Source organism: Vanacampus margaritifer, chromosome 2, assembly GCF_051991255.1.
Source record: "Vanacampus margaritifer isolate UIUO_Vmar chromosome 2, RoL_Vmar_1.0, whole genome shotgun sequence".
Taxonomy (NCBI): domain Eukaryota; kingdom Metazoa; phylum Chordata; class Actinopteri; order Syngnathiformes; family Syngnathidae; genus Vanacampus; species Vanacampus margaritifer.
In genome coordinates, this window is record NC_135433.1 from 38768810 (window position 1) to 38792272 (window position 23463).

Sequence of the window (23463 nt, forward strand, 5' to 3'; positions counted from 1 at the left end):
TTCAAATATTTGCTTTTTTGGGCTCATTTCAAAGACTTGGATATATTTCTGAGAAGAAGACTTTGGTTGGCCTTTATTAGTTCCACAATGAGTGAATTAAGTGGACAGAAGCAGCAATCAAGAATAAAGAAGGCCAATTCGAATCAAACCTATAAGCAGCAAGTTGACAATAGATGACAGTGGTAAACTGTGCAAGAATAGATACTATGTATTCAGAGGTGAATGTGACTAGCAGCAAGAATAGCCAGCAACTATTTTACTTTTGGTATTTTGCTAGACTAGCACAGATAGAAGAGGGCGTTTGCCCCTGCTGTGCGCCATTGTGGGAGGGAACGCAGCTGACTCCCGGCCAATCCAAGCGGCTCCCCACATTAATGCATTTAAATTCAGTAGAGCGATGCGTGCATGCGGTCTACATGGTGGCAGAACTTACTTGAGCCCACGCAGCGCTTTTACAGTTAAAGGAACCACAAGAAGAGCTCCACTTGTGGATGAAAGTGGATGTAGTCAGTCATGCATGTGACATGGGCTGTGACGCGAGATGTATCGTCCGCGTGCCAGTTGGGTACGCCAACACAGGAATGCATTGCGCATTTCTAAAATTAGCATGCTAAACTAGACTTGGCTCGGCATGAAAATGAAGTTGCGCCCGTTTTTATGCTAAGAGCACGGGTGCCAATCTATCAAAACAGTGTATACATGCATCGACTATGTATGAATTTTGAACTGAACATTAGGGGTGTGCCAATAAATAGATTAGCATAAGAATCACGATTCTCATTTACTACAATTCAGAAGCAACTTAACTCTTTGACTGCCAAAAACGTTAAATAACGTTTAGTAAAATCCTACGGAGGACTGTCAAAGACGTTAAAAGACATTCACTATGTTTTTTTTGTTTTTTGGGGGAAACGGGTGGAGGAAAGCCTTGGCCAGCTATGCTGAAAGTATCAAGCAGATCTAGTTAGTATAATGCCTATTTTTGGGCACTAGATGGCAGCGATGACTCTCTTTGGACAAGATTGGGTAGGCGTCAGTAGAAGACGTGAGGCGGAGCTAGAGTGTTGAGGGGAGAATAGCTGAGAAAGCCATAATGGCGGCCGGTTGCAAGCAGCTCACGCTTGAGCATTTTTTTCAAAGACGAAAAGCATCGACCAATGCTAAAGAGCACATTGATGACGACGATGATGATGATGGTGACTCCGAGGTTGACGCCGAAGTTGGAAGCGTTGACGCGTCGGCTATGATCACGTCATAAAGCCTCAGCGGCTAGCGATGCTAACGCCGGAAAACGCGGAGCACAACCGAGCACTTCTGCACAGGCGGACGTTCAATCGGACGACGAAGAGTACCCCGAGTCCAATGCATATTCAACGGAGGAGTGGGTACAGTCTGATCACGGAGAAGACACTGGTTATGGACTACGATGCCACCATGAATGGAGTGCATAAGATGGATCAGAACATCTACCAACCGGTATAGGAACTGAAGGACATGAGGAAGCCAGACGTAACACCACCGTAACGTCACCGTATCATGATCCTGAGAGTAGACTTGATGGCAACATGGCCAAACACACACTGCAGTATATACTTGCTATTCACCGGGAAAAAAAGCCTGCAAGAAAGTGTAGCGTCTGCACGCGAAGGGGCAATCGCAGTGAAACTAATCTGTTGTGCAAATCCTGGTGCGTCCACTTGCACGCAGGGGAGTGTTACAAAAAGAAAAACTATATTTGAAACATCCACACAATTGTAAATAGTACCACGGTTGCACACATTTGTAAATAGTTTGCCAAATTGTTTTGTCAAATTGTTACACTGTTGAATGTAAATAAACTTATTTTGCTATCAAAAAACACTTTTTCATTGTTGGTGGTAGTGTTTTACAGAAGTAAAGCACTGTTTAGGTGTTTGTGGCATCATTCATGGAAAAAAAAAAGGTGTCAAATTCACTAGAGTGCATGAAATAATATCGTTTCACAAAAAGCTTGATTTCTCCGTATTTTATTTCAAAAGAGAGCATTTGGGTGAAACTAACCATTTTCTATTGTTGATTACTGAAAAACGGAATAAGGTAGAAACAAACTTTTTTTCTGATGAAAGATGAGAGTCCAATCTTTCATCTGGTAGTATGTGTGTTTCCATAGTCCAAACACAAAATTTTCTGTGGACCTTGAAAGATCAGTCAAAATGCTTAAATCGGCTGGCACCCACAGCATCCCTTTTCTGAAAACGTCTGGCAGTCAAAGAGTTAAAATGTCCCAAAATCAATTTTATTAAAATTCTTTTATACTGTCTTGCCCTTGTTTGAGTGTGCCTTTATTGGGAGTGCTGTTCATGTTGTACACGATTTGGCCACTTAGGGGTAGTGTGGTTCCGCGTGTTCTGATACACTGTTAAGTTTTAGCCACATTAGAGCGTAGAAGAAAAAAGTCACGATCAAATTATGCCAGTAAAAGTTGTTTTTTTTTGCAGCGTAGGAAGAGCATATGCTGGTGAGTAATGTTAAGCTGCTTCTCTGTATACATTCCTGAAACATTTTTGTATGACTAGCCGTTCTTTTGAGTGATAAAAGTGCTGTGAGTAGCGCACTAATTAGCATTAGCAAGTCAATCGCGCTTTCCATTCTGCGTTAGCCTTGAGCTAGCTACGTTCAAGAAACAAGCTAAACAAAGTGTGTTTGCATTTAAATGTGCGCTGTGTGTAATTTTCTTCGTTTTGTGTGTTTAGATTTACAGTTAACCTCAACTTGAGGTTAATTTAACAATAGTGTTGTTAGTTTGAGTTCATGTTGCTTGGGGGACTGATATGCAAGTCACTGCTTTAATGGTCCACTCTGTATGGTGAGTGAGAACGGAATAGGGTGAAACAGATAGTAACAATGCACTCTTTTTTGGGGACTGTTTGCTGCCTGCTAAACTGCAATCAGGGAAGGCAGAATATATACTGTATATATATATGCACATATATAGCACGTAGCAGTTGTGGTCCACACACTGTTCTTGTGGAAAAAGGCACCAGAGGTCAAAGAGGCAAATCCAGAGGCAAATCCAGGTCTAGAAAGTCAAAACCCTGCCACAGTTTGGCTTTAGCCCCGGGTGCTAGCTATCTTCCATGATGCTTTTTTTACCTGCTAGGGCGCTATTTAGCTAACATCAGGGGCTAAAGCCAAACTGTATCAGGGTTTTGACTTTCTGGACCTGGATTTGTCACTTCTGAAAGACACTTTCCTTACAATTCAAAACATAATAAATGTATGTAAAAAAAGAAAAAAAAAGAAAGAAGAAGACATTTTAATTTTTTTAAAAATTAAAAAATTCAATTTGTCATTCTGTCTTGCAAACCAGACTGAAGTAGATCATGACGATTCTTTGCACATCTATTTATTGAAGCAGAAATCATTTTCAATTAAATTATATTGAATCAAAAATTGTGTTTGGATCGAAAATCGATTCTGAATCAAATCACAGACCCAAAAATCAGAATCGAATCGAATCGTGAGACAGTCAAAGATTCCCATCCCTACTGAACATGAAAGTGATTTTTACATATGCAGGAGTGTACGTGAACAGCAGCAAGAATAGTCAGCAACATTGTATGGAGCAAAAAAACAACTTTCTCAATAATCATTTTGTACCGTATGTGTATTGATTACTACTGTGAATTACAAACGTCAATGTAAGCAGCGGCAATAGTCAGCAGCTTTGAGGTAGTAAAAAACTACATGGAAAACCGTACATGAGGAAATCGATGACTCTATCTAGCAGAAGAGGTGGCAAATCCAGGTCACAGTTTGACTTTAGCCCAGCTCCCTAGCTAGCTCCCTGGGTGCTCGGTTACCTGCTAGGGAGCTAGCTAGCTAGCACACGGGGCTAAAGTCAAACTGCGGCAGGTGTTTTACTTTCTGGACATGGATTTGCCACCTCAGTCCATCAGTTATTGTGAGTAGCAGCAACAATAGTTATCAGCATTATATACTGTCTATTGCGTAATCATCAAAGCCAAGTGTCCCATTTGGCCCCTCCTTCCTGTCCCACCATGATTGAGATGGAAGCTCACCATAATTGCATGATGTGCACACACAAACATTTGCGGGGTCTCTTGGGGGGGACTTTAATTGCTGTCATTGCTGCCAGACCTTGTTAGAGCGTCTCTTGTCAAAGGGAGTGAAGAAAAAAAAAAAGTCCCTGAGAGAAGATTCCCGGCTTAATCACAGCTCAATTCCACATCAAAAACGAATAGTCGGCTGGAATTTTTGCCTCCACGTCTACTTCGTTCCTTCTAAATGATTTTAATGAGTTTTTTTTTCTTCCTTTCACTTCGTGTCTCTGCACGTACCTCAGACAGGTTATCACGGTTTTTGTTTATTTTCCCAGGCGAGCTTGTTAACACGGCAGACATGCTGCTGCTGACACAAGTTGACAAATGAGCTGCCGTAATGGCCGCAAAAACTCCATTAAAGCAGTCGCGGCTATTAGTCGATTATCTGTGGAGTTCGAGGCGGAGTGGCTGGAATGTTGGATGGGGACAGGGTGCCGTGCGGTGGAAAGAAGAAAAGCGAAGAAAGGAAAGTGGTGGGGAAAGTGGGGGTGGGTAGATGGGCGGCTGTCCTGAGCAATGGGCCACATCTGGAATATATGAGGCCTTGAGGTATGCAGTAATGCACAAAGGTATTCCCAAAGTTGCAGAGAAGCAGTAGCGCCGCACAGTATTCCAAAACTGACAAATGCTCATTTCATTTATTTAAATACGTTCCCTTTTTATCACACTTTTGACATGATATTGACATGAGAAATTGTTCTTTAAAATACATAATCACTAATGGTTTCACTAGTGGTTTATAAATAGATTATTAAGTGGTACTATAGGTTAGATCATTCTTCATGAACTCATTCACTGCCATTGACGGCTATAGACGTCAAAATTTCATTTGAAGTATTTCTATTAGTTTAAAATGTTTTCCACTTTTGTTAACAAGAGTATGAAAACCTAGATTTATTTATTATACATTCAGAACAGATATAAAAATTATGATTAATCATGAGTTAACTATTGAAGTCATGCCATTAATTACAATAAAAAAAATTAATTGCCTAACACGATTAATTAAAAGAAAAGATTATTAAAAATTTAGGAGCGTCAGGCGATTACATTTTTTAATCGTAATTAATTGCATGAACTTCATGAGTTAACTCACGATTAATCAAAAATGTTATATCTCTTCTAAATGTACAATAAAAAAAATTCTAGGTTTTCATACTCTTGTTAAAGTGGATTTTTTTTTTAACTAATAGAAATGGTTAAAATGAATATTTGACGTCTATAACCATCAATGGCAGTGAATGAGTGAAGGGAAAAAAAAGTGTGGCAGTATCTTAACCATACCTAATAACCCTAATGAAATTGCTTAACTGTTTATTAAGTGTTTATAACATTAACAATTATCAGTGATGTTCATTAGGTTTTGTCTCACTATTAGGAATATGCAAGCTACAGTCATACATAAACCTTACATCTCATATGACATTTAGGCATTCATTACATCTTTATAGAGCAATAACCAACTAGGTCATAATCACTTAATAAACAATTTATGAGCCCCGCGTGAGGGCAACTAGTGTGTTAATGTGTTAATAACGATATGCAGTAAAGTTTGCCAGCAAATGCACCAATGGTGTCTACATACTCAATAGTAGTAAGTAATTTAGAATTGCTAATTAGCATTTCTTTAACATGTTTATAACACAATTATAAAGCTACTTAGTAACTACTTTTGTGGTTATTAGGTATGTATAAACTTGGCAACAAATTGACCAAATACAATATCTCAGAGGTGCCCAAGTCCGGTCCTTGTGAGCCCCTATCTAGCCTGTTTTCCATGTGTCCCTCCTTCAACGCAGCTGCATCTAATGATCAGCTCATCAGCAAGCTTTGCAGAAGCCTGATAATGATCCTGATCATTAATCAGGTGTGTTAGTGGAGGGAAACGTGGAAAACAGTCTGGATAAGGGCCTTCGAGGACCGGACTTGGCACCCCTGCAGTATCTTATTTTTATGTGCTTATTAATTATTATGTAATCATAAGCGACTGCCCCACTTAAAGCTTATCGTGTGACTTAAAACCATTTGGTACGTCTTCATAAAGCAATAACCTTGATAAACGTGTTATAAAGCCTTTAAAAAGCCTTCATGAGCGTAACTTGCTAGTTAATGCTTGACAAAGATGAAATCATTCATATGAGAAGATGTCTAGCAGTCAACACCAGACTGCAGGAAGTATTAAGTAGATTAATAATGATGTCATAAAAGTCATAAAAGCAGCAATAGACAACTAAAATGTTTAACATTAGGCAGTGGGAGTGTTATGCAAAATGTTATTTTTAGAGCTGTCAAACGATTAAATGTTTTAATCAGATTAATCACATTTTAGCGTTTTGATTAATCGCTTAATTAAAAAGGCTTTTTTTTTAAATCAAATTTGAAGCACACCTGTTATGTGTTAATATTTTTGACATTTAATGTTATGAGACGTCTTCAACACTTTTTGATCCACGGCACATGCTCATCCTCTTTTTCTAATCAGTTAATTACTTGCATAATTTAAAATGGGGGGGGGGATACCCCAATATTTTGACATGAACAAATATTCTGAATGTCATACACAAGCATTTATTAAATGCATTACTTATGACAGCTTTATAAAGCATTAGTAGTGTTAATAACCTAATTAATAACGTTAAAAAGAATGATAATAGCAGTTATACCCGCTTTAGAAAGCATGAATAATGTGATTATTTACCACATTAAAAATCATACCCAAACTAGTTAAGAACCTCTTTATAAGGCAGCACACAAGCTGTTAAAACACTTAACGAAGCATTAACAAATTAGTTTTAATCACCTTATAATGCAATTTACTGGTTAGTAATCAATTCATCCATTCTGTGCTGCTTATCCTCAGGGTCGAATTACAGCAATGAAATCATTAATAAACTGCTCCATAACCACTTCTTCATAGCATTAATTAACTCATTGTAAAGCATTAACAAAGTTGCTTTAATTACTTTCATAAAGCATTAATATACTAGTTAATAACTTCCTTACAAAGATTAACAAATTATATTACAGCAATATAAAGCATTTATAAACTAGTTAACCACTTTTTTAAACAGAGAGCCTAATTGTAAACTACTTTGTTAAGCACAAATTAATTAATTAATTACTTTAAGCATTAACATAGTAGTTAATTACCTCATTATAATGCATTAATAGACTAGTTAATAGCTTTTAAATTATACAAAAAGCAATTAATGAAGTCTTAACAAACAAGTCACTAACCACTTTATGAATCATTAATAAACTCGTTAATAACAACTTTTTAAATCATGAATCCATCCATCCATTCCCATGCATTCTCTGAAACGCTTCTACTCACTAGGGCACTGGAGCCTATCCCATCTGTCTTTGGGCAAAAGGCAGGGTACACCGAGAACTGGCTGCCAGCCAATTGCAAGACGAATAAGTTGTTAATAACCACTTTTGAAATGATCAACAAACGAGCTAATAACCGCTTAACAAAACATTAATAAACTATGTAATAATCACTTCATAAGGCATTCATAAACTAGTTAAACTACTTAATTAACTCATTGTAAATCACTAGTTAAATGTTTTTTTAAACATTGTTAACCTAAGCATTTAACATTTTATTAACTTTAATCAATTTGTTTATAACAACTTACTGCTTAATAGAGTATTGACAAAGAACTTACTAGCCACATCATAAATCATTAATAAACTACTGAATCATTAGCAAAAAAAACAAACATTTGTTAAATCATCAAAAAACTAGTTGAACAATGAATTAGGCAAAAATAAACTACTTTATAACAACTTGAAGAATTACTAAAGCCTTGCAAAGGGTGCTCAAAGAAAGAGAAGTAGCGGCCAAAGTTGGGGCCATCCTAGTTTAGTCTTGTGTATGTTTTAATAAAGGGGGGTGAGGGGTGCATAGGGAGTGGTGCCAGGCCTATAATGGCTTCAGCATGTGGACTTCAAGCTCCAGCAGAAGCCCCACCAGCACTCACCACCTCCCCCCGCCCATCCCAACCAAGCAGCAGCCACCCATACAGGAACCGCACAATCAGCACTTCCCGTGCTTCACGTGCCATCAGAAGAAAAATCGTATCAAGCGGCGGATGTTTGCATTCTGACTTTGAAAATGTGTGAGTGGTCAAAAGTCACGGGCAGGCCGCGCTCGCTTGGGCCGTGATCTTGTCCGGCTGGAGGTTTTTCCCACGTAACTCCTCAGGGGGGATTTTTTGGGTCACCCGTTAGTCGTGGTGGGTCTTTTGAAGAAGACGCATCGTGTAACTCGCCATTGGTAAACAGACTTATGTTGTTTTTTATAGTCTGGCATTTTGAATGAGCAAATCAATATGCTACAATCTGTACTGTGCGGACAAAAAAAAAAAGACAAACCGGGACCATCATATTTTGTATTTGTTAGCAATTGTCAGGGTGTGGCCTGACAAGAACAAAGCAGCAGATGGCAATGAACGACTGAAGTCACAATAACAAAGTCATAAACATTAAAATGACTGAACAAAAATATTTTCGATTAGTAGACATGGGGACACTGTAAAATTCCCTGAACATAAATAAAAAATATGGCGAGAAGTAACAGACTAACAAAATAAATAAAGATGCATTTGTCTCCTTTCACCATGTTAGGAACGACTCTACTGTTCCGCCCAGCTTCACTGAGCGAAAGGTAGCATCAGGAAGTACTGTTAGTGTGTTAGCTAGCAGGCTGGCAAGCTTCCTGGTTCATCGAGAATAGACAACCAGGACTCTACCATATTTATCTGAAATGGGGGAAACATATAGATTGCAAATTCAACAGCAAAAATGGAAAAATCACAGATTCTCCATACTTTTTGCTTTTCTGTCTGTATGTTAGCTCGCAGGCTAATTCTTGATTCTTGCTCCGAAACCGTAGACTAAAAGGATTCATACCATTAGCAATCTAAGGCAGAGGGGAGCAGTACCATCATTTCTCAAGTGGCAAAACAGAAAATAAATTCTGAAAACAGTAAAATTTTAGCTAGGAGTATGCTAGCTTGCAGTCTACCTGCCAATTCCTGGAGTCTGTGAACTAGACTTTCCCATTTTTTCCTTAGAATGCAAATGGTTGTCCTGTTTTTAAGGTCTTAGTGCAGCCTATAAACGCATTTGAAGACTTAATGAATTTTTCTTTTTCACTTTTTGAGTCATGATGGTACTGCGAGGGGTAGAATCTCGTTTGTCTAAGGCAGTGATACCCTACTATTGAGTCGCAGCGCATTAGTGTGTCACAAAAGATCATCAGGTATGCCGCGGTGAATTATTTTCACTTCTTTGGGCCAAAATGTATTATTTATTGACTACAAATAATGTATCTTTGCAGTGTTTCTCACAGATTTGAAATCTACTTGGGTGGGTGGATTCAGGTGGGTGGACTCCGGGGGTGGGGGGGGGCGTCTCTTCTAACCTCATTATCCACAAGTGAGTGGCGGCGAACTAAAGTTACATGCGGTATATCTGGTCGCGACACGTTTATTTTTTTAAATATATATTTATATATTTTTTATTACATTTTCTTGAAATCTACTTGGGTTGTGGCCAGTTTACTTGGGTGGCCCTCCCAAGTATTAACATGGCGTGGGAAACACTGCTTTGTTCATCTATCTATGTCAGCGATATATAGTGACAGGCAGAGCAAGTAAATGCTCTTCCACTAGATGGCAGAAGGTACAATTAACCGGTGTATCCACCTGTTGACATTTCAGCCTCATGTTCAACTAAATCAAGTTAATCGAGACAAGATCGTCATTATGTTAGCTCGCAAGCTAGTTCCTGATTCATCAAGAATAGACTCATATATTTTAGTGCATAGGTGTCAAACTTCGGTCCTGGAGGGCCGCAGTCCTGCAGGTTTTGGAGGTTTCCCTCTTCCAACACAAGCTGATTCCAATCAGCAGGATCGTTATCAGGCTTATGCAGAGCTTGCTGATGAGCTGATCGTATATCAGCTGTGTTGGAGAACGGAAACATCCAAAACCTGCAGGTCTGCGGCCCTCCAGGACCGGAGTTTGACTCCTATGTTTTAGTGGCTACTACCTAGTTTGTGGATAATGACCTTCAAGAAAACAAGAAGATGGATGGAGCATCCACTCTCAAAGAAAGCTGCTGTGAGTGAAAGTTGTTATTTTCTCTCATAGTTGCATGCTGTACATACATGATCAAAGCAGTCTAAAAGTGGACAGTGCCAATCTATTGCCCAAGCGTGCACGAGAACAAAAGAGTCTAAATGCATGCTGTGGCATTTTTTTTGCGTGTGTTTGTTATACGAAGTGACCTTAAACAACACTTTCACGGCACAAACGCAATCAGCCGGCCTCATTTCCCCTCTTATCATCGCTGTAATAAGTCGTCACGTGACAGGAAAAGGAGACGAAACGGGGATTTGCCGGAGGAATGCAGTGTGTATTATTTAGGGAGGGGGCGAGACACAAGAAAAGAGTCGTTTGGAGAGTGTTAAATAGTTTGGATGGTTGCCCAAACAGCAACGAGGGAGCCTTAAAAAGCTGCTAATATTCTAGAAATAATATAAGGCAGTGGATTATTATTATTATTACGTGTTTTCACGGGATCTTGCGGCACCTCTCTTTCAGATGGGGGTTTAATGGCATGTGTGTGGGTCTGTGAAAAGTTAGCTCATGAGGGCTGTTTGATATGACTTTGATGTCAGAATCTTAGCAAGGTTTTTATTTGGTGTCTACTTTTTAATCTTAAAGATAATATGTATTTTTTTTCTTTAGAAAAATGACAAATTTTCAGGTGGGAAATACATGACTCTTAAATATAATATTATGACTTTTTGTCTTATCTTGGAAAAAGTACAACTTTATTATTGCAATATTGATTATTTTTTTTTAATCTTGAAATAAATACACTTTTTTGTAACAAAAGTCATAATGTGACTTTCTATCTAGGGGGAAAAGGCACATTTAGACTTAATAGGAAATTCTCTTTATTGTATTGTTAAAAAATAAATCAAACTTTTTTTCTTTTCTTTTTACTTAACAGTGCACCTGTGGATACTTCAGTATTGTTCCAGTGCACAGTAGCTTTTACTTCTGTTTATGTGCCTTTTTCCTTTTGTTGGACTGTACTGTGATTAGTTTGTTGGCTGCAGTTCATTCAATCGTTAAGCACTTCCTACACTTTACAACACTTAATGGGTCAATTTGACTCAACTTTCTGGGTTGTTTTATACAAGATGGTCCAATTTGTTGACCCAAGTAAAGGATCTGACCAATATTTATGAGTTGTTTTACACTGCAAGACCCATTTCTTGACTCAAAGTTTGGTCAAATTGACCCAATTACAGGATCGGTCCATTTTTTACCCATTGTTGGGTTATTTTTTTATCCAACTGTTTTTAGAGTGTACTCCCCACTTTAGGCGTCAATGGTTACATTTCTATGCAGTTGAATTGAATTGCATCTTCTCTTCACAGCCGAACCGGTGGACGTGCTGAAGGCGTTGGACTTCAAGAGCTCGCCACAAGGCGTCAAGAAAACGCCCGGATTTTGCACAATGCGCAGAGGATCCAAACCCGATATTGCGTACAGAGTGAGCAAAAACGCCCAGATCAGCGCTCCAACAAAGCAGCTCTTCCCAGGTAAATGTCCTCTTTTTTGGGAACCGGTGTCCAAATATTTTCCATCGAGTACAGATATAAAAAAAAAATTAAAGGATGAAGTGGATCGCCTTAATTCCATCTTTTATTTCATGAAGATACAAAAAATAATCAAAAATCAGCGCACTGTACTGTTAGTTAAGGCTAAAAAAGCAGCCTTCACCCAGATGAGAGGTGTTCAAACCTTTTCCATAAAATGCCTGATGAAGCACATTTTGACCAATCACGTTGATATTCTTACAGCTTTTGGTTCTAAAAATGCTAAAATGTATACATATCCAATGTAGGTCAATATAATGCTTCAACTAAATCAGAAGTGTCGATATTATTTCCATCAGATTCCAAATGCAGAAAAATTTAATTATTCTTTAGGTCACCTTTATACGTATGGAGGACCAAAAGTGCCAAAATTAAATAAATGAATACAACATTAAATAATCAAATAAATATGTCATTTATTAATTAAATGAGTCATGAAATAATTAAATGTGTCATTTATCAATTAAATCTGGAATTAAATAAACCAATAATTAAATAAACGTAGTATATATATATATATATATATATATATATATATATATATATATATATAATTATTTCATGGTCCTGTGTCGCTGCGTTTAGTGGGCGGGGCTAAAGCCCATATCACTCAAATCTTGTCTGATCGAAACATGGCAGCTATGGTGATGGATTTTTTTTTTTTTTTGCTGATATAGAGTGATCGAGGCTTGATGTTGTGCAAAACCAACATCAAAATAAAAGCCATATTTCTACTATTTCGCTAAATTACAATTTGGACTTGTAGGTGTTTCCATTGAAGAGTGATTTGCTTCTGAGGCGTAGTTCTTGTAATGTCCCATCTCGACTCTCACGAGATCTCGCAGTTCTTGTAGGCGGTCAAGTCACGCTAACAGCTCCTCATGCAACGTCACGAGAATAAATAGTTTGCGTAATTAATTATTTAATGGTGTATTCATTTATTTAATTTTGGCACTTTTGGTCCTCCATAGATATAATTCCATATTTTGTTTATTAAAATATCGTAATAATTCCCATGTAAATCAAGAAATGCTTAGAAAATTCTGCATTCTGCATGTCTAAAGCTTATCCATCAGGGGCCGATGCAGAAACATTCTTAAAATAATTTATACAATTTTTCAATCTTTTGCTCATTAACCGAAAGAAGAAATTAATGCGAAGGGAAAGTAGCTTTCCTCTAAACCAGAACTATCCAAACCTTCTCAACCATGTGCCAAATGCTGACAAATGAAATGTTTTGTCAAGTCTTCTTGTGTTTATTAAACATGAAATAAAAACTTCAAACAAACAGAAGGATAAAATATGTTTAGGGAAAAAAATGGTCTGCATCTAAACCAGATGGGTCCAAACTTTTTTCTTTTGGTGCTGGAAACAAAAAAAATGGAAGTGTTAGAGCCTCAACTGGAAGCAGGTACCCTAAACAGCCACGTGACAGAAAATTGCGAAGGTTTTTATACACCAACATGGGTGACAAGAACATACTCAAAAATGGCCCCTGATAGGAAAAAGCTCTTCCAGAAGGTTTAAATCAACATCTTCCACTGTTCAATCGTCACATAAACAAAGAGCAACACCCGCTTTGTGTTATCCAATCCAATGTGTGGAAAAGCGGCGATGCACTACTTGTAATTAAGTACAGTGTAAACTGCCAGCGTCAATACAGTGTGCCCTCTTCTCAAGTTTAATTGCTGCCAGCCTCCACTTTGCTGCAGTTGGCCAGTTGGCAGTCTTCCACTGTCTGGCTCTTTTTTTTCTTTTATGAGATGCAGAAGGCTGCCATGACGCATTGAGGGGCAGGGGTGGGCAACCTGTAGAGTGTGGACCAGCTGAGTAGGCGTATGCGTCATGCGAGGGCACCTCACTAAACCAGATATGAACAATCCCTCGAAAGTTGCTGCGGTAGACGTAATGAACACTTTCTCTGGCTGCAGCCATCTGGAGTCTGGTCACTTTGGTTTTTACGTGGCAAGAGAAAGACACTTGGCGAAGGCAGGCGACGTGGTTCTAGTCCTTCACACTGAACTAATTAATTTTAGCCTTCATGCTAAGCTTAACTCCGAAATTCAGAAGTCAAACACTGGTCTTTCACCCTTCACACTAAGCTAAACCAAGCTCTGTAAACATTCACACTGAGGTAAATGCTACACTATTAGCCTACCCATTCAGCTAAACTCAACTATATAGCCTTCTTGCATTTTTTTCTACTTTCATACAAAACTCAAATCTTTTGGCCTTCACGTAAAGCTAATTTTGACAAAATGGCACAGCCAGCTTCAAATAGCTGGATAATGGAGAGTGCATTGACTAGCGCTGTTGAAGATAGCATTTAGCATTAGTAATTGATGTGGATGTCGGCCATCTTTCGACCCCACCCCGCCAGACGAAGTTGGACTAGCGAGGAAATTTGGTGAAATTTATTGTATGTTATATACCGTCCCACTTTTCAATTGTGGAAAAATCTGGTCACCCTGGTCCATTTGGCCTTCACACTAAGGTAAATCTAGATATTTGATCATTCACGCTAAGCATAACTCAGCATTTTCTACTTCCATACTAAACTCAACTCTTTTACCTTGCTTGCTAGGCTAAATTGGACACTTTTAGCCTTCACGCTAAGATAAACGCTGTAGATGTTTAGCCTTCACACCAAGATGAACTCAAACTCTTTTAGCTTTCATGCTAAACTGAACTCAGCATGTCCGACATTCATACTAAACACTTATATACTTCAAGATAGCCTAAACTGTGTCTTGCAAGCCAATATTGACACGTACTGCCATCATGTTCAGCTAAAGGCAGCACTTTCTCTGCATTTATGCTAATGACCTGAACTCATTTTGCTTTCATGGAAATTCCTGCTCAAATGAACTCAGCACCTTCAATCTTCAGTCTGACTCTAAACTAATCTCAATTCATTTAGATGTTCCACTAACCTAAACACAACATTTTCTACCTTTACACAAAGCTAGGCTCGATGCATAAAGCCTTCATGCTAAGTTGACCACTTCAACTATTTTAGCCTTCACACAAAGTCAAATCCAATTTATCTTGGCCGCTGTGCTAAACGAGAGTCAATCCTAAACTACGTCAACACTTCCTGCCCTCATATTAAATTAAAGTCGACGCTTTCAAGTTAAAACATCCTAAAGATGACTTGACTTGCTTTCGTGCTAAGCAAAAATATTTTCACTAAATTATATATATTGAGCTAATCAAGCTAGCTAGGTAGTTGTTTCTTCCATGCTGTCTATTCTAACGAAAAATCCTGGGTGCCCTTTTCCAGGTGGAGTTTTCCCGGAAGACTTCTCCATCATGTTCACCGTCAAACCCAAATCAGGCCTGCAGTCCTTCCTGCTGTCTATGTACAACCAGCAGGGCATCCAGCAGCTCGGCGTGGAGGTGGGCCGCTCACCCATCTTCCTGTACGAGGACCAGCACGGAAAGCCGGCCCCCGAGGAGTACCCCCTTTTCCGCTCTATCAACCTGGCTGACGGCAAGTGAGTGATTCAGTGACCGCTTTCTCCACGGGCTCGTCCCCACCATAAATGTTGCTTGTTAACTAAGCTAAACTGTCTTCTTATGTAGTTTAACTTCATGCTAAATTACACTTAGCATTTCCTTCTACATTTTAAGATAACATCAGAGTTGATTTTGTGTTAAGACAGTAAATCCTCTTTATCTGAGCATGAAGACAGGAAGTGTTGAGTTTAACTCTGATTTTATATTCACAAATATTATTATTATTATTATGTTGTTTTTTGTTAGAATATGGTGAATGTTCCAGTACTAAGTCATAACACAGTACATTTATTACAATTTAATTTGTGGAATAAAAGTTAAACAGAATAATTAATCAAACTTTGGGGTCTGTCATGTTGGACAAAATCGCTGCACAGCATAAACGTCAGAACTACAGTGGCACTTTTGCCTGGTAAAAGCACATTTGAGTAAGCCTGGTTTGTTAAAAAAAAAAAAAATGGATCGGTAGGAATTGCAACTGTGTCAGGCTGTCAGTATCAAAGGTCAAATGTGCAGATTCATTTTAGCCTATTAAACTGTCTGCTAGCTACTGGATAGCTGCTAAAACAGGTGAGCTGGCACCATGTACAATTTTGATCAATAATAACGTGATTAATTAGAGTTTTTTTTTATTTTAATGATTACTTAGTATTTGCACATGATTTTGTGGGGATGGTGTTGTGTTGATACTGGTGGCACTGGTAACAGTATTGCAATATGGACTATAGTCAGTTCAGCTTCCAGTTGGAAAGCAGTAATTTAGCCACTTGGGATTTAAAGTCAAATTTCAGGTGATTTCAGCAATTTGCAGGGTTGGTATGTGAATAATTGCTTGTGTGTTCGTCATTAGATGGCATCGTGTGGCCATCAGCGTAGAGAAGAAGCGCGTCACCATGATTGTGGACTGTAAGAGAAAGGTGACGAAGACTCTGGCCAGGGGCGAAGAGGCAGCCATCAACACGCAAGGCATCACCGTCTTCGGCACCAGGATCCTGGATGAGCAAGTCTTCGAGGTGAGCTGCTGACTATATTGGAAGCGCTGTTTGAACCCCAGTTTCCCAAATTCCCACCCCGTCGGTGGAACATTTAAGAGGAGCTTAAACCCGTCAAGGCGACAAGATTGATTTGATTGTAAAGTTGGTCAGGGGAAGATGTTTTTGGCCAAGTTACTGTTTTTTTTTCCATGTACGCTTTTGTGCTAAGTTAAACCCAACACTATAGCAGCCTTCATGCTACTCGTGCCAAGCTAAACTCAACACTCCATCCATAACTAAACATGTCATGCTAATTTAAAATCAACAATTCTATCCTTGTTTCTAAACTAAACATTAGACTTGATGAAACGTAGCCAGATTTGTGCTAATGGTTCTTCATTACCTACCTGAATGCAAATCTCAACTCACGAGCTAAACTCAACACGCTTCAGTCCTCATGCTAACCTAATCTCAACTGTTTTAGCCTTAATGCTAAGATAGAGCCTTTACTTCCTACCTTCACACTCAAGTCAACTCTTTAAGCTTTCCCGCTAAACTAAATCCAACTCTTTTATGCTGCATTCAAGGATGGTCGGAAGTCGGACTTTTCAGAGTTCAAACCACGAAGTGTGTACGGGAACGCCCCTTGAACTCGGAAATTCCACTTGCGAAGTCGGGGGGAAAAAAGTATCCCGACTTCACCGACTAACTAAAATTGACATCACACTACAATAGTGACCCCTTTTTTTTGCTTGCTAGAGGTAAAAATGAGTTTTGAGTACCAAAATATAAAACAATTTATCACTATCCGCCATTTTGGTTGTTTACTTTCGCCCTAAAATGCTTTTAGGTCAGAACTGGGGAAAAACAACTGGGACAGGTCTTTTAGCCTTCATGCGATGCTAAATCCAACTCTCTTAGCCTTCATGCTGTACTAGAATTTACACATTTAGCCATCATGCTTAGCTAAACCAATATCCTTTAGCTTTCATACTAAGCTAAAGTTGTTACATTTAGCCTGCTCATAGATTTTTTAGACTTCATGCAGATGCAATGATCCAGGAAAATCTTCTACAATTCACGCTAAGATAAACGCAGTTCTTTTCTCCATTAAGCTAATCTATACTCAATTGTTTTAACCTTCACTCTAAAATAAATGCAACACATTTAAGATCATTGGAGATCTTTTAGCCTTCATGCTAAACTAATCCCAACTCTTTTAACCGTCATACAAAGCTAAACTCATCTTGCTTTCGTGCAAAATTCAACTCAGCAATTTTATCCTTCTAGCTAGTTTTAACAATCATGGTAAATCTGAACCTACCTCTTTGAGTCGTAATGTTTAGTTCAACTCAATTTCTTGAGCCTTTACACCAAGCCCAACTCTTTTAGGTTTCTTTCTTAGTTCAATTCACGCTAAACTATGTTTAGCTCTTTTTGCTTACTCTGAGCTCAGTTATACTTAGCAAAGCCATTCAGGTTGTGACCTGAGTGGAAAATGTGACTTTGACGCTCAACGCTTTGATGTGTGATCTCAGAATTGCTGGCTAAAGTGAAGCAGTCGTGGTTAGATGTCCTGACAGCATTGATAAGGAAATATAGCATGGTTATGTGGGGCCATAAAAGTCGCGGTTGTGAATGAGTTTTATGAAGGAAAGAAGGCCAGACTGGAAGCCACAGTGAAGATTGTAATTAAGGTTGTTATGAGTTGAGGGGAGACGAGTGAACAAAAACACTTTCTCCAAGTTTTGACTACTCTTTCATGTCGAAGAGTTGTTTTTTTTCTTAAATCACTTCATGTTAAGTTAACTCAATAAATTTAGCCTGTCCTGATGTCTTAATTTAAACAAAATTTAACATGTTTAGTGTTCAAAATGAATTAACGTCAACTATCTAACAATCTAAACTCTTCATGCATTCATGCTAACCTAAATACAACTCTGTTGGCCTTGTTGCGTAGCTAAAGTCACCAAATCTTATATTCATGTTAGTCTAATTTTGGTGTACTTTCATACTAAAATAAATTCAAGGCTTTCTTCTATCATGCTAAACAAAACTCAGCTATGTTAGCCTTCATTCTAAGGTTGAGTTGAGTTAAATTCACACGTTAAGGTCTATTCAACATTTCCCATTTTCATGCTCAGCTAAAGTCACCATTTTCCATTTTCATAACTTCATAGGCTACTAAATTCTCCTCTTTTAGTTTTTGTGCTGAGTCCAACTCAACACATTCTTCTTTTATTTCAAGATACACTCAACTCATTTAACTGTCATGATAAACTATGTACACTAGACTCTTTTAGCATATAAGATCATCTTGTCATGACGCAAAACTAAACTCAGCATTTTCTACCTTCATTCTAAATGTAATTGACTCGTGTAGACTTCAAGCCAACCTAAACTCAATGCGTTTTAGCCTTCATGCTTTTAATTGTTGAAATGAAAGTTAGATAACAATAAATAAACCCTGTGATTGGCTGGTGGCCAGTTGAAGGTGTATCCTGCCTCTCGCCCAAAGAGACTCCAGCACGCCAGTGACCCTGGTGAGGATAAACCATTCGGAGAATGAATGGATTAATAAAAATACAAATTAAAAACTAAACGCTTGTAGACTTTCTGCTAAACTGTCCACAACACATTTGGCCTTTCAGCTAAGTTAAGCAGACATTGAGGTGTTTTTCATCAGACACTATTAAGAAAATTGTAACATATGTTCCCCTGAGTTATAATTGCTTCCTGCTTAATGTCTGATTCCAAATTTCTTGTGTTGCTGTATTGTCATTACTGTAGCATATGTTCAATATAAGCCATATGTTTTTTGACTTCAGATTTTGTTGTGATTGTACTACATTCAGTCCCCCTTGACACCTTAGGAACGTAACCAGCTGTGCTGAAAAGTTGCATGTTTATGCTCAGAAAGTACAAACCCATCCATAGGAAATAATGGAAAGTGAATACATCCATTCCAGCTTCAAATAGTTGGGCATTGTAAATCCTTATCACTAGTTCAGGCCTTCATGGTTTAACATTCCCAACTGTTGTGTAAGTATAAAGAGAAGTTATCCACTGTACAGCACAAATCAGTACAACTAAAGTAAAGCTATTCACTCTTTAAAGAGGGCTCACAGACAGCCACAAGTAATAGTCACCTTCAAATTCTGATAGGTTGAAGTTTTCATTCTTTTGCTCTTCATTCTAAGCGGAACTCAGCATGACTTAGATTAACTGAACTCATTCATCTTACTGTACATGCTAAACCAAACTCAGCACTTTGTCTTTATACTACATTTTTGGCCTGCTTTGCTAACCTAAAAACTCAGCTCTTTAAACTTTTTCTTTCATTTTTTTTTTTTTAAGTTATGGTCAGCCAATCTTGGCACTTCTTGTCTTTAAGCTAAACTGAGCTTTTTAGCATTTGTGCTAAACTAAACTCATCACTTCAGCTTTTTGTTACCGGTATTTTATTTTTTATTTTTTATTTGAAGTTATGATAAACTAAGCTAACCTGAGCTTTTTAGCATTTGTACTAAACTAAACTCAGCACTTTTAGCTTGAATGGCAAACTAAACTTAACACTGTTAGCCTTCATATTAATGAGAACTCTACTGTTCTAAGTATTGTTGCTATACTAAATGCAATTCCTTTTTTATCATGCTCTCTCTATTTTACCTTCACGTTACTCTAATTTCTTTCATTTATAGTTCAACTCAGCACTTTTAGCTTTTATGCTAAGTAAACTCAGTAGTAAGCCTACTTGTACTTAACGCAACACTACCTTGATCCTAACCTAAACTCAATACTTTTAGTCTTTGTGGTAAGCTAACTAAACTATTTTTGCCTACATGCTGAACTATTTAAAATGTTGTACTAAACTAATTTATTTTAGCCTTCATGCCTAACCTAGACTGGCCATTTTTAGCTTTCACACGAGCCTGAACTTGGCTGCTTTGCCTTCATTCTAAGCTAAATTCAAAACTTATTGTCTTCATTTCTAAACTCAGCATAGTTTCACGCTTAACTAAAGTCTTTCAGCCTTCATGCTAAACTCACCTCAGCACTTTCTTCTTTTACACAGCTATCTATACTCAACTATTTTAGCCTAGTGCTGGGTGGCAGATGCAGGAGTCTTGGAAGTGCAAGGAGAAGCTGGAGTAATGATCAGCATGTGTTCACATTCCACAGCTGGTAGACACATATCCTCACCCAGCAGGTCTAACAATTATACAGCCTCTGCTGCTCCCACTTTTTTTATATTTAATACAGATGGTGCTGAGTCACTTGTGAAATGAGACTTTTGTTTGGTTGAGCTCCACTAAATGTACCACCTTTGGGGTTAATTAACACAAAGGCTTAAACAAATTGACTTTAGCAGTGGTGGGCACTTCCATAGCTCCATTGGCCCTGTCTTTGACGGATGCCCACATTTTTGGCGAGTTTTTTTCTGGTGCACAGCCTCGTAAAAAATCTAGGGACTGAAAGGGACCATCTGACCTGGATCAACTGAAAACTAAATAAAAACTGTTTAATTTAATATAACTAATTGTGCACTCTAAAAGAGTTTAGGTTAGCATGAAAACTAAAAGTGGTACGCATAGATTAGCATGATGACAGGAAGGCTTTGCTTTAGTTAAGCGTAAAGCAGGGGTAGGGAACCCTGGCCCTCGAGAGCCACTGTCCTGCCTGTTTTCCATGTCTTTCTCCACCAACACACCTGACTCCATCCATCCATCGTCTTAACCGCTTATTCCTCACAAGGGTCACAGGCGTGCTGGAGCCTATCCCAGCTGGCTTCGGGCAGTAGGTCGGTTGCCAGCCAATCACAGACACCTGATTCAATGACAGCATTGTTGTCAGGCTTCTACCTAGCTTGCTGATGAGCTTAGCATTTGAGTCAGGTGTGTTGGAGGAGGGAGACATGGAAAACAAGCAGTACATTGGTTCCCTATCCTTGGTGTAAAGGGTAAAAAAAGTTACACTTGCTGATCTTGAAGGCGGGGCATTTTGAATTTAGCTTAGAATGAAGGCTGGAAGTACTTAAGTGGTCAACATATTTGTGTAATTTTCTTTAAAACAAAACATGAAACGACCATTTCAAGTGCCTGTTAATTCCTCCAAACAAAAAAAATGAACAACTAAAAATGATGACAAAAGTACATCACCAAATGCATTGCCCACGTTGTTCTTCTTATGAATAATGTTCCATGAATAATGTTATGCAGTCTATTCCCTATATGGTGCACTAGCAGCACTACTAAGGGGTCACGGCATGTTGTAGGGCTGTCCAAATGTAGCGCAAACAAAATTACCCACAATGCACTTTGTGAACATTGATGATCACTCAACAGGGTAAGACCATTGCATTGCAAGCAAGTGCAAGCGCGAGAATCCAAGCAATACATTAACTATATGCCACGGAAATAATTCATTCATTTTAAATGAAAATTATATGTATAATAAAGGAAATAAAATACAGTTGAAATGTTTTTTATTCACAATCAATAGTTGGTATGACAGGTACAGCGGTCACGTAATATGCAATGAGGAGAAAGTAGTGAGCTGGCTGTCCTAATCGCCATTCCAGACACAGCCTTTTAGAACCCCTCAGTATTTTGGCCCATATTGGCTTGTTGGCAGATATTTTTAACTGAAACTTGTCAGCTAATCAAAGAACAGGTTCCCAGAGTGTCTGACTAAATAAAACGGTAATAAAGATGTGTTGGGAATATTAACGTTCTGAAATTTGAAGGCTTTTTTTTTTTTTTACCATTTTCATAGGCAATAGCACACAAAAATGTACCCAAACAAGGCTTCTTTTTTTTCAGAAAACAAAAAACTAAATTTTTCCGGAACACAGCATCCAATTTCAGAATTCTTGGTGCCTTGTATTGAAGTGGCCATTCCAACTAGACTTGCCATTTTGATGGATAGCTATTTTGGGGATCTCTTGTCATGGTCCAAAAGGAAGCAATTAGTTAAGATTAGCATGTAGGCTAAATGTGTCGTGTTTGGCTGTGCATGGAATTCTTTTTTAGCATAAATTCTGGAAGTGCTGAGTTTAGCATGAAGGTAGGAAATGTTGAGTTTAACTCAACATGAACGTAGTGAGTTATGAGTTAAGGTTAGTGGGTAGGCTAAAAAAGTTGAGTTAGCTGGAATGCTAGATGTCTCTAGATGTCAGATTAGTCTGTAGGCTAAAACAGCAGCGTTTATTAACATAAAAGCTAAAAAAGTTGAATTTAGTATGAAGACAAGAAGTGTTAAGTTTATAGCATGAGTGCAGGAGGTGCTGGTTTACCTTAGCATACAAGTGCTGAACTTGGCTTAGCTTAAATGTCCAAGAACCATTAGGAGACACCTGGCTACAATTCAAATGCAGCTTAGCATTACGGCTACACATCACGAGATTCCATTGCATCTAATGTGATTCTATCCCACGCATCCTGTTCACATAAAAGCACTATTGCTCTCATCTTAGCAGATTTCTTCAGACTTTGCCACTGCTACTAAAAGCCGCGGTCAGGCTGGGAATCTGGAGAGTGTTAGGCACACTTCCCTTGGCTAATTGTTGTCCTTGTGCGTTTTTTTTTTTTTTTTTTCAAATTCCATCTGCGTGTGTTGTTCCACTTCCACAGTTCTGCTTGTGTAAGTGCAATCAGACAATAAGAAGAAAAAAAAGCAAGCGAGTTGCTCATACACAGGAGGAGTAGGCAGCTGGATGGTGTGTCACCTCCTGAGCTGGACACATGTGGGCCCTCATTGGTGTCAGGGGCAGGCCAGATTGATGTCATCAGAGAGAGAGAGAGGAATGGAGGGAGAGAGAGAGAGAGAGAGACAGAGAGAGAGAGAGAGAGAGAGAGAGAGACTGCCAGTGTAAAAAGAGGTTAAGCGTATTTTTTCATTTGTGCCAGAGTGAAGCTGTCACCATCTTGTTTTTTTAAAACTCTACGTGCAATGTTGAAATATCATTTTATTATTCGTACAAGTGTAAAAACAAGTTAAACATCATTAATGAGACATAAAACAATAAAATACGCAATCTTGAAATGGCGCTCTTTCAGCTTCAGTTTTGTTGCATTGGGGTTAGAATCTAGATTAAAATGGTTGATTTTAAGTGAAGTTATGTGAAGGCTGAATCTGTCAAGTTTAGGTTAGCGTGCAGGTTAAAACAGTTGAGTTCAAGTTA

The 23463-nt window shown here is 38.4% G+C and overlaps 1 protein-coding gene across 1 annotated transcript in view; it reads left to right on the top strand.

The window, feature by feature from the left end:
• Positions 1-23463, top strand: part of col11a1b (collagen, type XI, alpha 1b) — an 83798-nt gene that overhangs the window by 1250 nt on the left and 59085 nt on the right. Inside the window, exons 2-4 of the mRNA XM_077557308.1 lie at positions 11566-11730; positions 15071-15284; positions 16157-16319. Of these exons, the coding sequence (XP_077413434.1) occupies positions 11566-11730; positions 15071-15284; positions 16157-16319 (542 nt within the window). The remainder of the gene's footprint in view (positions 1-11565; positions 11731-15070; positions 15285-16156; positions 16320-23463) is intronic.